Source organism: Equus przewalskii, chromosome 29 (genome assembly GCF_037783145.1).
Source record: "Equus przewalskii isolate Varuska chromosome 29, EquPr2, whole genome shotgun sequence".
Taxonomy (NCBI): Eukaryota; Metazoa; Chordata; class Mammalia; order Perissodactyla; family Equidae; genus Equus; species Equus przewalskii.
In genome coordinates this window covers 5,008,169-5,021,166 of record NC_091859.1, presented here as the reverse complement: position 1 = coordinate 5,021,166, position 12,998 = coordinate 5,008,169, and the positions used below count along the sequence as shown (strand labels likewise).

The following is a 12,998-nucleotide window of genomic DNA, read 5'->3' as shown; positions in this document are numbered from 1 at the left end:
GTAAGTCTGGCTAGTGGTTTGTCAATTTTATTTATCTTCTCAAAAAACCAGCTCTTTGTCTCATTGATCCTTTCTACTGCCTTTTTCGTTTCAGTAGTATTTATTTCTGCTCTGATTTTTATTATTTCTCTCCTTCTGCTGACTTTGGGCTTCATTTGTTCTTTTTTCTCTAGTTCAGTTAGGTGTGCTTTAAGGTTGCTTATTTGGGATTTTTCTTGTTTGTTAAGATGTGCCTGTATTGCGATGAATTTTCCTCTTAATACAGCTTTTGCTGTATCCCATATGAGTTGGTATGGCATGCTATCATTTTCATTTGTTTCCAGGTATTTTTTGATTTCTTCTTTAATTTCTTCAGTGATCCATTGCTTGTTCAGTAGTGTGTTGTTTAGTCTCCACATCTTTGTGCCTTTCTCAGCTTTTTTCTTGTAATTAATTTCTAGCCTTATAGCACTATGATCTGAGAAGATGCTTGTTATTATTTCAATTTTTTTAAATTTGTAGAGGCTTGCCTTGTTTCCCAACATATGGTCTATCCTAGAGAATGTTCCATGTGCACTTGAGAAGAATGTGTATTCAGCTCCTTCAGGCTGGAGTGATCTATATATGTCTATTAAGTCCAATTGTTTTAGTTTTTCATTCAGCTCCACTATTTCCTTGTTGATTTTCTGTCTGGATGATCTGTCCATTGATGTGAGTGGGGTGTTGAGGTCCCCTACTATTATTGTATTGTTATTAACATCTTCCTTCAGGTCTGTTAATAGTTGCTTTATGAATCTTGGTGCTCCTGTGTTGGGTGCATAGATATTTATAAGCGTTATTTCTTCTTGATGAAGTGTTGCTTTGATCATTATATATTGTCCCTCTGTGTCTCTCTTTACCTGTCTTATTTTGAAATCCACTTGGTCTGATATGAGAATTGCAACACCTGCCTTTTTTTCCTTGCTATTTGCTTGAAGTATTGTCCTCCACCCCTTCACCCTGAGTCTGTGTTTGTCCTTGGGGCTGAGGTGTGTTTCCTGGAGGCAACAAATTGTTGGATCTTGTCCTTTAATCCATTTTGCCACTCTGTGTCTTTTTATTGGAGAGTTCAATCCGTTCACATTGAGAGTGATTATTGATGCATGTGGACTTAATGCTGTCAATCTGTCACTCATTATCTTGTTTTCCTGTGTTTCTTTTCCTGTGTGCTTTAGACTACCCATTTAATACTGCAATTTCTTATGCTGGGTTTCTTAGATTTTTCCTTATCTATGATTTGTGATTCTGTTCTGTACTTTATTTTAGTGTCTACCTTGAAGTTTGTATTTAGAATCTCATGTATAATATAGTCTATTCTCTGGTGGTCTCTTACTTACTCGACCAATACTGATTTAGACCCTTTGCTCTTCCCCTCCTAAATAATTATTTTCATTTTTTATTCCAACTCGTCTTATTAATTTGTAGTTAGAGTGCTAAGATCGTCCTTGTTTTGGTAGTTTCCTTATTTTTACCCTAATGCTATAGTTGAATATTTGCTATCCTGTTCTGGTTCTATCCATCGGTCTCCCTAGTCTGTGGCTTGTGTCCCCTTTCTCCCTTTTTTCTTTTTTCAAGTATGAGAGCCTTCTTGAGGATTTCTTGTAATGGAGGGCTTTTAGTTACAAATTCCCTTAACTTTTGTTTGTCTGGAAAAGATTTAATTTCTCCCTCATATCTGAAGGAAATTCTTGCTGGATAGAGTATTCTTGGCTGAAGGTTTTTATCCTTTAAAGCTTTGAATATATCGCTCCATTCTCTCCTAGCTTGTAGGGTTTCTGTAGAGAAATCGCTGACAGTCTGATAGGGGCTCCTTTATAGGTTATTCTCTTTTTTTTTCTTACTTCCCTGAGTATTCTTTCCTTATCATTCCTATTTGCCAACTTTACTATTATGTGCCGTGCGGTGGGTCTTTTTACATTGACAAATCTAGGAGATCTAAAACCCTCCTCTACACACATTTCTCCGTTGATCCCTAGATTTGGGAAATTCTCTTGAATAATTTCATTAAGCACACTTTCTGCTCCATTTTTAAGGAGGATCTTTTTGAATACCATGTCTACTCAGGCAAGGGAAACAAAAGAAACAATAAACAAATGGGACTACATTAGACTAAAGAGCTTCTGAAGGCAAAGGAAACTAGGAACAAAATGAAAAGACAACCCACCAACTGGGAGAAAACATTTGCAAATCATATATGTGACAAGGGGTTAATCTCCAAAATACATAAAGAACTCATACCACTCAACAACAACAAAAATAACCAACCTGATCAAAAAAGTGGGCAGAGGATATGAACAGACATTTTCCCAAAGAAGATACAGAGATGGCCAACAGGCACATGAAAAAAATGTTCAACATCACTAGTCACTGGGGAATTGGAAATCAAAAGTAGACTGAGATATCACTTTTCACCTGTTAGAAGGGCTATAATTACCAAGACAAAAAATGGGAAATGTTCGAGAGGATGTGGAGAAAAGGGATCCCTCATACTTTCCTGGTAGGAATGCAAACTGGTGCAGCAACTATGGAAAACAGTATGGAGATTTCTCAAAAAATTGAAAATATAAATACGATATGATCCAGCTATCCCACTACTGGGTCTTTATCCAATGAACTTGAAATCAACAATTCCAAGAGTCTTATGCACCCCTATGTTCATTGCAGCATTGTTCACAATAGCCAAGATGTGCAAGCAACCCAAATGCCCAATAGCTGATGAGTGGATGAGGAAGATGTGGTATGTATATACAATGGAATACTACTCAACCATAAAAAAAGACAAAATTGTCCCGTTTGCAATAGCATGGATGGACCTTGAGGGTATTATGTTATGTGAAATAAGCCAGACAGAGAAAGACAAATACCGTATGATTTCACTCATATGTGGAAGATAAACACATGGACAAGGAGAACAGATAAGTGGTTACCAGAGGGGAAGGGGGTTTGGGAGTGGGCCCAGGGGGTGAAGAGGCACATTTATATGGTGACTGACAAATAATGTACAACTGAAATTTCACAATGTTATAAGCTAGTATGACCTCAATAAAAAAATAAATAAAATGGCAGGAAACACTACCTTTCTTCTCCTGAAGCCTCCTCCCTAGAGCCTAGTGCTGTTAAGTTTGTTTTTAATTACTGTTTTAAGTTAAAAGAATACTTTCATCTTTCCAGATGTGTTATCATTTGAACGTCTCTTGCTTTCACCTCTGAAAGATGAGGAAATTAGTGTGCTTCTACTTTAAGCCTGCAATCACCCTCTCCCTCCAGGATTTTTTGTTATACGTTTTTAGATCTAATCTTTGACTTCAAAGAAAATACTAAAAACTTGTATCTTGACATATTAGCAGTGTCTCTTCTCTTTGTTCCCTGTTATCATCGGTGAGAAATTCAGGGCTTATCCTTAATTTTATCTTTTCTTTCCTCTTACTGTTCCCTTTTTTATTCATGTTGTGATTTGATTTTTACATTGTGTGTGTGTCTTCTTTGCTTTTTATATACGGTAATTCTGTCTCTACATAAGGTAATTATATAGAGTAATTCTGAAAATTGAAAACTGGAAGTTGGGATTCATTTATTCATTCTATAAATATTGATCCTAGTATTCAAGTACCCCAGGCTCTGAACTCGGTCCTATTTCTGTTTGCATGTTCCCAAAGAGAGCTCATCCAGTCTCGTGGTTTTAAATTCCATCTATATGCTGGCCCCCAGTTTACCTTTCTAGCCTGGCCTCTGCTCCTCAGCCTCACATCTGTGTGTTCAACTGCCTTCTTGCTATCTCTCTTCAGATGTCTAACTGCATCTCAAAGTGAGTATTCCCCACAGGAGCTCCTGATACTCATCCCTTCTCTCTCCAAGGCTCCCCACAATGTACTCCCTGTCTCTTAGTGGCAATTTCACTCTTCAAGTTGCTCACACAGAATCTTCCTAAGTTCCTGTCTCTTTCTTTTTTAAAACTCATAGTCTATATCTGGTTCATCGACAAATCCTTTGACTCTATCTTCAAAATGTTTGAAGAATTCGACACTATTCACCACATCTCCTGCTACTATTGTAGCACAAAGCACCTTGTTGTCTCTTGCATGGATTATAGCAATAGTGTTCCAATTTGTAATATCTTCTCAGGCAGCAGCCAGAGTGATACTGCATAAGTCAGAGTCTGTTATTTTTTTACTTTCCTTTCAGTGGTAACTTTCCATTTCATTCAGAGTAAAAGTCAAAGTCCTTTTGTCCTTTGAGGCTGTCTGTGATTTGAAATGTAGTTATCTTTCTGTTCTCATTGCTCACTACTCTCTTCCTTATTCCACTTGCCATATTAGCCTCGTTGCTATTCTTCAGACATGCCACATGCTCCTGTCTCAGGATTTTTGTGCTTGTGTTTTCTCTTCTGCCTGGAAAGGTCTTCTAGATGGTTGGGTGGCTCATCCCCTCATGTAATGAGATCTTGACTCAGTCAATCCTATCTAAAATTCTCCCCTACTCCTGTGACATGTCATATAATTCCTCCCTTCTTACTTTTTTCTTCTTGGCACTGATTACTATCTTATACACAATGTGTTTTAATTATTTAATACTTTAAAAATTATCTGTCAAGCCAGGTTCATTGATGAAAACAAATTGCTATAGGTACTTTAAGCAAAAGGGAAATTAATAAAGGGAATTGGATGCTTATAAATTTATTGGAAAAGCTGGAGGTGTGGAAGTTGGAAGGGCATTCCCGGCTTTCAGGTTAGTCACTGCTGCTGGTGAATTGTAGCTGCCTGGCAGTACTAAATGGGGAACTGGCCAGGGGAGCATTTGGTGATCACTGTAAAACCTCATGTCTGTTAAAGCCCCTGTATCTGTTGACTGCCATCAGAAGAAGAATGGTCTGGTTTCTGTTTCCTTTCTGCCTTCCAGATGTTATGGAAATGCATTGCATTGGCCAAATGTAAATCACATGCAGAATCCCAGAGGCAGAGATATTTGCAAAATGGAGTTCTTATGTTTTTAGCTTCTGTGATACAGAGGAGAGCACAGAAGGTGATGAGAATAAATGATGAGATAAATATACCTATATCTATATTTATATGGATAAGATAAGAATACACACATATCTATTGTATTAGTCAGGGTTCTCCAGAGAAACAGAACAGATAGCATGTATGTATGTACAGAGAGAGGGTGGGGGAGGGAGGGAGAGAGAGGGAGGGAGAAAGAGATGGATTTTATTTTGAGGAATTGGCTCATCCAGTTGTGGGGGCTGGCAAATCTGAAATTTGCAGGGTGGGCTGACAGGCTGGAAACCCAGGGCAAAGTTGATGCTGGAGTCTTGCGTCTGAAGGCAGTTAGGAGGCAGAATTTCTTCGGAGGAGGAGGCCCTCAGTGTTTTTCTTTTTAAGGCCTTCAACTGATTGGATGAGGCTCACCCACATTATGGAGGGTAATCTACTTTAGTCAGAGTCTAAATCACATCTAAAATTACCTTCACAGCAACATCTAGACTGGTGTTTGACCAAACAACACATAAAATTAGCAATCACTGTCCACCCGTTGTCAAATTGGCACCCATGTACGTCTCCTTGAACGGAGGCTGAATTGTTAGGGGCTGAATTGTGTCTCCTCAAAATTCATATGTTTCAGTCAGTCCTAACTCCCAGTACTTCAGAATGTGACTATATTTGGAGATAGGGTCTTTAAAGAGGTAGTTAAGTTAAATTTATGAGATCGTTAGAGTGGATTCTGATTCATTATGACTGATATCCTTATAAGCAGAGGAAATTTGGACACAGACATATACAGAAGGAAGACCAAGTGAAGGCAGAAGGAGAAGAAGCCATCTACAAGCCATGGAGAGAGACCTCAGAAGAAACCAACCCTGCTGACACCTTGATTTCAGACGTCTAGCCTTTAGAAATTGTGAGAAAATATGTCTCTGTTGTTTAAGCCACCCAGTCTGTGGTACTTTGTTATGGCAGCCTTAGCAAACTAGTATAGTACTTAATCTCCAAATAAAGACAGTTACAGGGTCATGTTTCCACTTAATATGATGCAGCTGTCCTGCATACAATGCACTAACCCTTTCCTCAGAAGGGGATGCAAAGTCCTTGCATTATGTTCACTCGTCTTGGTATTCTGTAACTTAAACACTGATGTAAAGTTAATAGTCATTGAACACTATGATGTAAAGTCAGTGCTGCTTATGTTACATGATAAGTGGATAAGAAAGGGAGGAAAACAAAGGTATTTGATACATACACACAAATATGTTCATAACAAAATTAGGAAGAAAAATACTCCTAGCAATTCTCACTCCTATAACTGGTCATGAACTGATAGCTAGTATTTATAACTATGTTCTTCCATTACCCATTCCGTATTCCTCGTTGCCCTTGGTAAGCACCTCAGCTGGTCATGGTTCTTTACCTGGTGGGGCAACCCAAACCTTCATCCCTGAAGGCTCTGGGCCATTAGTAGCCCTGTCTGGTTTGGGTTATTGTAGTTTTCCACTGATTTTAATCACAGGGCTTGGTGGTACTCATGGAAGCCCTTAGGGATCATCTGTATTTCAGACATACTCTTCCTTACCTCCGTTGTGGAAGAGTAGTCCAGTTTCCCCTTGGTCATCAGGATCAGTCACCCCAGCCTGCACAGTAGCTCTCTTCTTTGCCTGTTGATTCAGAGGCATGAAGAACCCTAAGTGGCTAGGTGGCAGTCTTAACTTCCAATCCAGTGGAATCATTGTTGTGTCTCCTGGTGGATGCATTCCTCTCTTTGGAAACTAAGACCTGTAGGCCAGCAGAGCATAAGGTTGTGGAGACAGGAAGCAAAAATTTTGCTTAATGGGTCAATAGGGATAATAATAAATGGTGTCACTCACATTTTCTTCCTCTGACTGCTGGATCTGTGAATCCTGGCCATGGGAGAAACAGCATATGTTGACATTGATTCAGAGTATATACAGCCTTCTGGGGAACCTCGCCCCAGCCCTGCAAAGTATTGCTGCTTGGCTGGTGCTCTGAGTCTTCAAAAGGCCATTCCACTTTTCTCTCAAGCCAGCTGCTTCAGGATCATAGGGAACATGGTAAGACCAGTGAATTTCATGACCATGGGCCCATTGCCACACTTGTTTTGCTGTGAAGTGAGTTCCTTGATCAGCAGCAATGCTGTATGAAGTAATAGGATGTTGGATGAGGCATTCTATAAGTCCACGGATGGTAGTTTTGATGGAACCATTTTGTGCGGGGAAAGCAAATCTGTTTCCAGAGTAATTGTCTATTCCAGTAAGAACAAAACACTGCTCCTTCTGTGGTGGAAGCAGTCCACTGTAATCAACCTGCCACCAGGTAGCTGGCTGATCACCCTGGGGAGTGGTACCATATTGAGGAGTCAGTATTAGTCTTTGCTACTGGCAGATTGACACTCAGCAGTGGCTGTAGCCAGGTTGGTCTTGGTGAATGGAGATCCATGTTGCTGAACCCATGTATAACCTCAGTCCCTGCCACCATGGCCACTTTGTTCCTGAACCTATTGGGCGATGACAGGAATGGCTGGGGAAAGAGGCTGGCTTATGTTCACAGAATAGGTCATTCTGTCCACCTGATTATTAAAATCCACCTCTGCTGAGGTCACCCTTTGATGAGTATTCACATGGGACACAAATATTTTCACTATAAAGGGCCAAATAGTAAATATTTCAGGTTTTGTATACCACATATGGTCTCTGTCACATATTCTTCTCTTCTCCCTCCTTTTTCTTCTTTATTACAACTATTTAAAAATGTAATAGTCATTTTTAGATTGTGTGCTATAGTTTGCTGACCTCTGGCTTAAATGGTAAAAAAATGCAAGGTTCAGTTAAGTGAAAATTATATTGGGAGGAAATCCACATTTCCAGATTGTGAAGGTTAAGGATGGCACAGCATTAATTTTAATTATAAATTGGGATAAAGCCAAGAAAGTCTTAATAAGGCAGCGAATGCTACACAGACGACAAACACACGTATATGCACATACATATGTGTGTGTGTGTGTACATTACATATATACACACACCCATATAGAGTCATTCAAGAAATAGTTACAAATTACCTAAAAATTTATAGCAAGTGAATTGCCAAAGTTGAGGTCACAAACTCAAGTGCCTCCAAGGACCTGACAGATAAAAGAATGAATTTTGGGCTGGCCTGGTGGCGCAGCGGTTAAGTGCACACATTGCGCTTCGGCGGCCCGGGGTTTGCCGGTTCGGAACCCAGGTGCAGACGTGGCACCTCTTGTCAAGCCATGCTGTGGTAGGTGTCCCACATATAAAGTAGAGGAAGATGGGCACAGATGTTAGCTCAGGGCCAATCTTCCTCAGCAAAAAGAGGAGGATTGGCGGCAGTTAGCTCAGGGCTAATCTTCCTCAAAAAAAAAAAAAGAATTTTTTTTCTGGAGATATACGTATATATAAAATAATCTGGCAGTCCTCACCCACTGAGATATAAAAGGATACACTCATGCTAGAGATAGACCCAGGGGGTCTACACTATGGAGTTTTCATCACTGTGACTAGACAAGCGAGGATCACCAGACACTTGAAGAAAACCCATAAGACAAAAGAGAAGGATCAAGATGAGGAGCTAAAATGACTTTAGAAGAAACAGGATTCCCTGGAGAGAAGAACAGTGAACAGCAGAACATTTACAAGAAAATCTAGCTTGTATTCCTAGAAAGATTCAAAAGAATACCACAACTATAATGAGAACAGGTTACTAATGTGTAATCAGGAAATAAGGAAGTCATTTTTTTTGTGTTAAAAAATCATTGATAAAAATAAGAAGTCTGTGGATGGACTGAGGAATAAAATGGACTAAAGACCAGTTTGGTAACCTGGGAAATAAAGTTGATAAAATACTAAAGGATGTAGAACACAAAAATACAAATAAATGAAAAATACAAAATTAAAATTAAGAAATATGGAGTTCCGATATTTGCCTAATACAAATTCTAGCAAGAAAGAATAGAGAATAGGAAGAAAGAAATAATTAACAAAAAAAGCAGAGGAAAACTTCTCTGAACTGGAGAAAGATAAAGTCGTCAGTCTGAAAAGAATTCCTTGAGAGCCGACAGGATTAATCAAGATAACCCACACCTAAACAAATTCTTGTGTGATGTCATAACTAAATTCCTGCATATTTCCAGTGAAGATGGAAATAATGTGTCATTCAGTGATCATTTTTCTTCTTGTTTAACTGAGTAGGGTAGATGTAATTGTTCTTTGCCTTTTATGAATAATTTCTCGCAGGGCTAGAGAAGAGACATACATTGTCAGATTTATGTAATATTTTGGTATTCATTGTTTGGTAACAGTTCTGTATTTTAAAGTGTCAATCGTTTGGCAGCAGTAGATTTCCATACTATATGCTTGCCCCTAAGCACTTAGGACCTTGAGCTCCCATAGCACTTTGTTCAGATGTCTTATATAGTACTTGTGTAGTGATTTATTTACAGTAGATCTTTTATTGGATTGAATTCCTTTATTGGGGAGGCATGCAGTAAAACTATGTTAAATGATTGAGCTAGATGGGCTATTTTATTTACTAATCACGTTCTTGGTAATGTTGCAGAATTTTTATCTTCTGTTGATGTCTTCTGCATATATGGTTTGTTTTTTCTCATGGCATTACCTTTTAGCATACTGTATAACTTACTAATTTATTGTTTATCTCCTTCTTCTAGAATATAAGCTTCATGAGAGCAGGGTTGGTTGTTTGTTTTGCTTATTGATGTATTCTAAGTGCTTAGTATAATGCCTAGGAATGAATGAATTCCTGAAATGGAATGGACAGGATGAGAAAATTGGAAAAATATTTTTGAAGTTGAAGTTTCCTATGGGAATTTTGTTATTTTGTTAATAATATTGCCGATTTCTAGAAGATAATATCTATCAGTATTCAAATAAGAATTTTAGTTTGCATCCCATAGACATAAATAATTTTTGTATCTTTTGCTATTTTGAGTTATTACTTTATTCTTATAGATAATTGAGTTGACAGTATTAGTTCAGTACAACAAACGTTTATTAAATGCCTACCATGAGCTAGCACTGGATAGACAGACAGATCAGTAAAACACAGTCTCTGCCCTTGAAGAGATTGGATCATGAGAACAAATAACTACAATGCATTGTAATATATGTAGTGAGGAAGGTTTGTAAGGTTTACAAGTTGAAAGGCAACTTAGCTTGGGCTAATCTTATTGTGTTTGGTTTTGTTAGATGTGTTAAGGAAGAATTATTAGAAAAGTTATAGAGACTTCTGAATATCTGTAGTTTACTGTAGGAGTTCAGCTTGGAGAAAAAGACTTGTGATGAAGACATACTTCTAAGACTTTTCAAAATAAAAATAAGTATAAAAGTAATACATGTTCATTGTAAAAATTGAAAAATACAGAAACACAAACAGTATATAATGTTCTGTCATTTGCTTTTTCCACTTAATGTGTTCTTCTTTCCAGTTTGCTACATATAGATCTTCCTCATTAAGAAAAAATTGTTGCATGATATTCAATTATATGTCTGTAGTATAATTTAAGCCAGCTCCTAATGATTGACATTAAGGTTGTTTCCAGTTTTTCCCGTCATATCTATTAGTTTGTTGGATGTGCTTGTTTATATATCTTTGTGCATTTGTGTAAGTGTATATGTGGCGTAATTCTTAGCCTTGAAACTGCTGGATGAAAGCATATATATTTTAAACGGTCCTCTAAAACTTATGATTTATATTCTTATCGTAAAATTATATGAGGATACCTGTTTTCCTACATTCTCACCAGTGTTGGATATTAGCACACTTTTTAGTTTATGCCAATGTAATAATGAAAAAAGTTACATTTAACTTTATTTCATTAATTATATGCAGTTTTAAGCATCTTTTCAAATTTTGAACAGTCTCATGTCTTTAACCTTGCTGTTGCTATTCCTCTTCAACTTGGAATATTTTCTTTTTTCCTTCCATTTTTCTCTGAATCTTTATCATTCTTCAAGGCCTTGTCAAAATCTGTTTTTTCCTTTATTGGATTTCCCAATAACCTCAGTGTAAAATGATTTCTCCCTCCTAATATAGCTAATGCTCTGTCTTCCACTTAACATAGTTTTATACCAGTCCTAATACATATGATTTTCTTCTTCTAGGATTTCCGAATTTACAGGATGGCTGAACGTTAATGGAGAGAGAAGCATAGACCTATCTTCTTTCACTATGGAGGCAGGTCTGGCAGATGGAGAACCTGACCGAACTTCGGTGAGTGGTTCAATTACAGCATAATAAGGTAGTATCGTCTGTGGCTATAAAGTATTTGATAGAAGCCATGATTTTATTTAAAAAAATATATTTAAAACAAACTTTTGAAAGGATAGTTTAAAATAATACTTTAACTCCTCTGTTGATATGAAAATTACAGATAGTTTAAAGCTTGTTGGAGCACAACCGAGTCAGTTTTCTGAAATTTCTGCCCCATCTCCTCCCACTCTTCCCTCACCTTCGCAGCCATATAGTGTAAGACATACTGATATAGTAGTTTGTGTTTATGTTTTTCCCTGAAAACTTTGTCTTAGTGAAACAAGAGGATGTTAACAGTTGAGGAGATTAAATGCCTCCAAATCTCAAGTCACATGCGGCCAGGAGCAGATAAAGGGAATGAAACAAAATAATTAGGAATCAAGAGCAGTTGCCACATTTATTCTTTCTGTAAAAACATAAAGATTTAATAAGCATTGCTGCCTTGTGATTGTGATTGAATTGTATTCTGAAGTTAAAATAAATAAGTAGGCGTACTGGATAGTATACCTTATCTAATAAGTAAAAATCAAATTCACCAGTAGGGTAGATTAAATGGTGATTTATCATTGTACAAAAACATTTTGTTCCACGATAATTTTATTTTCAATTCTCCTGTTGCTTTTGAGAGAGTCTATTAAATATTGATTTATAGACTCTGTGAAGAAGGTTTCTGCTACCTAAAGGAATGTTGCTCCTGGGTAACGTAGTCAGCTGGTACCTCTATGGTTTGTTAGGTGGTGGATTCTTGGACAAATTTCTGTTTTTGGAATAGTGCGGAGGCCAACTTTCCTGTCTTTCACATTGCTGTGGAGGTGAGAGTCACTGTCATATTGAGGTGTTTGTAAATTTTAACTTAGTAAATGTCCTTTGTTCTGGCTAAAATGTAGGAACAGCCTAATGATTGATAGCAAAATGCAGTTTTGCTTACTTGTATTAACTTGGTCCTAACCTTTCTTGAATTTCTGGTTCAAACTTGTTTTACTTTCTTAAATAGTCAAAAAAAGTTAAGCTTTAAAATCGTAACTTGTTAATAGAGAATAAAATGGACATGGAAGTAACTTGATGTATGAGGAAGGTTATTGTCATGGCGATTATAAATGGAAAACTGATGGTAGGTTATTTTATTTTTACTATGATTTCAGCAAAAAGTTAAGATTAAAGCCTTGTCTTAGAACATGATGTTTACTTTTCCATAAATAGCTTCTTATTTAAAGCTAATGGACTTTCTTAAGTTCTTTTAGCTAAAATATTTTAAATCTCTTAGTGATAATGAAAATGCATTTTCATTCTTTTACTAACAATAATTGCTATTTTCTAAGTGTATGCTTTGTGAAACTGTCCTCATAATAGCCATTAAAGGTAGATATTTGTCTATCCTCACTTCATGGATAGGGAAATGGGCTCAGGGAGGTTAGTTATGTTCTCTAAGAGCTCACAGTTGGGCAGCTGAGGTTTGTTTGTCTCTGAATATTTACTTTGCCATTAAGGGTTGACTTCGTACTTGTCTTTCTGAATAGAATTGCTTAAAATGTATTGTTACCTTTTAAAATAAATAAGTAGATAGTATTAAATTCTTTACCAGAATACCTGTGCTGTAGTAATAAAGTTGTAATCATTTTTTATTTTAAATTCTGTTGATGTTGAGAGGTTGGAGCAAGTTATTTAAAAAGCAGTGAGAGCAGT

General features: G+C 37.1%; 1 protein-coding gene across 10 annotated transcripts in view; it reads left to right on the top strand.

Moving 5' to 3' along the window:
- OSBPL8 (oxysterol binding protein like 8) overlaps positions 1-12,998 on the top strand; it is a 196,096-nt gene that overhangs the window by 55,267 nt on the left and 127,831 nt on the right. For 8 of the 10 annotated variants that reach the window (XM_070600113.1, XM_070600115.1, XM_070600117.1 and 5 more), the window contains exon 2: positions 11,168-11,276. Coding sequence is in view for 5 of the 10 variants with exons in the window: in XM_070600111.1 (XP_070456212.1) it covers positions 11,235-11,276 (42 nt within the window). In the remaining 5 variants the exon portion in view is untranslated. Of the gene's footprint in view, positions 1-11,167; positions 11,277-12,049; positions 12,128-12,998 lie in introns of all 10 variants that reach the window. The other 2 variants (XM_070600116.1, XM_070600106.1) reach the window with 1 other exon arrangement.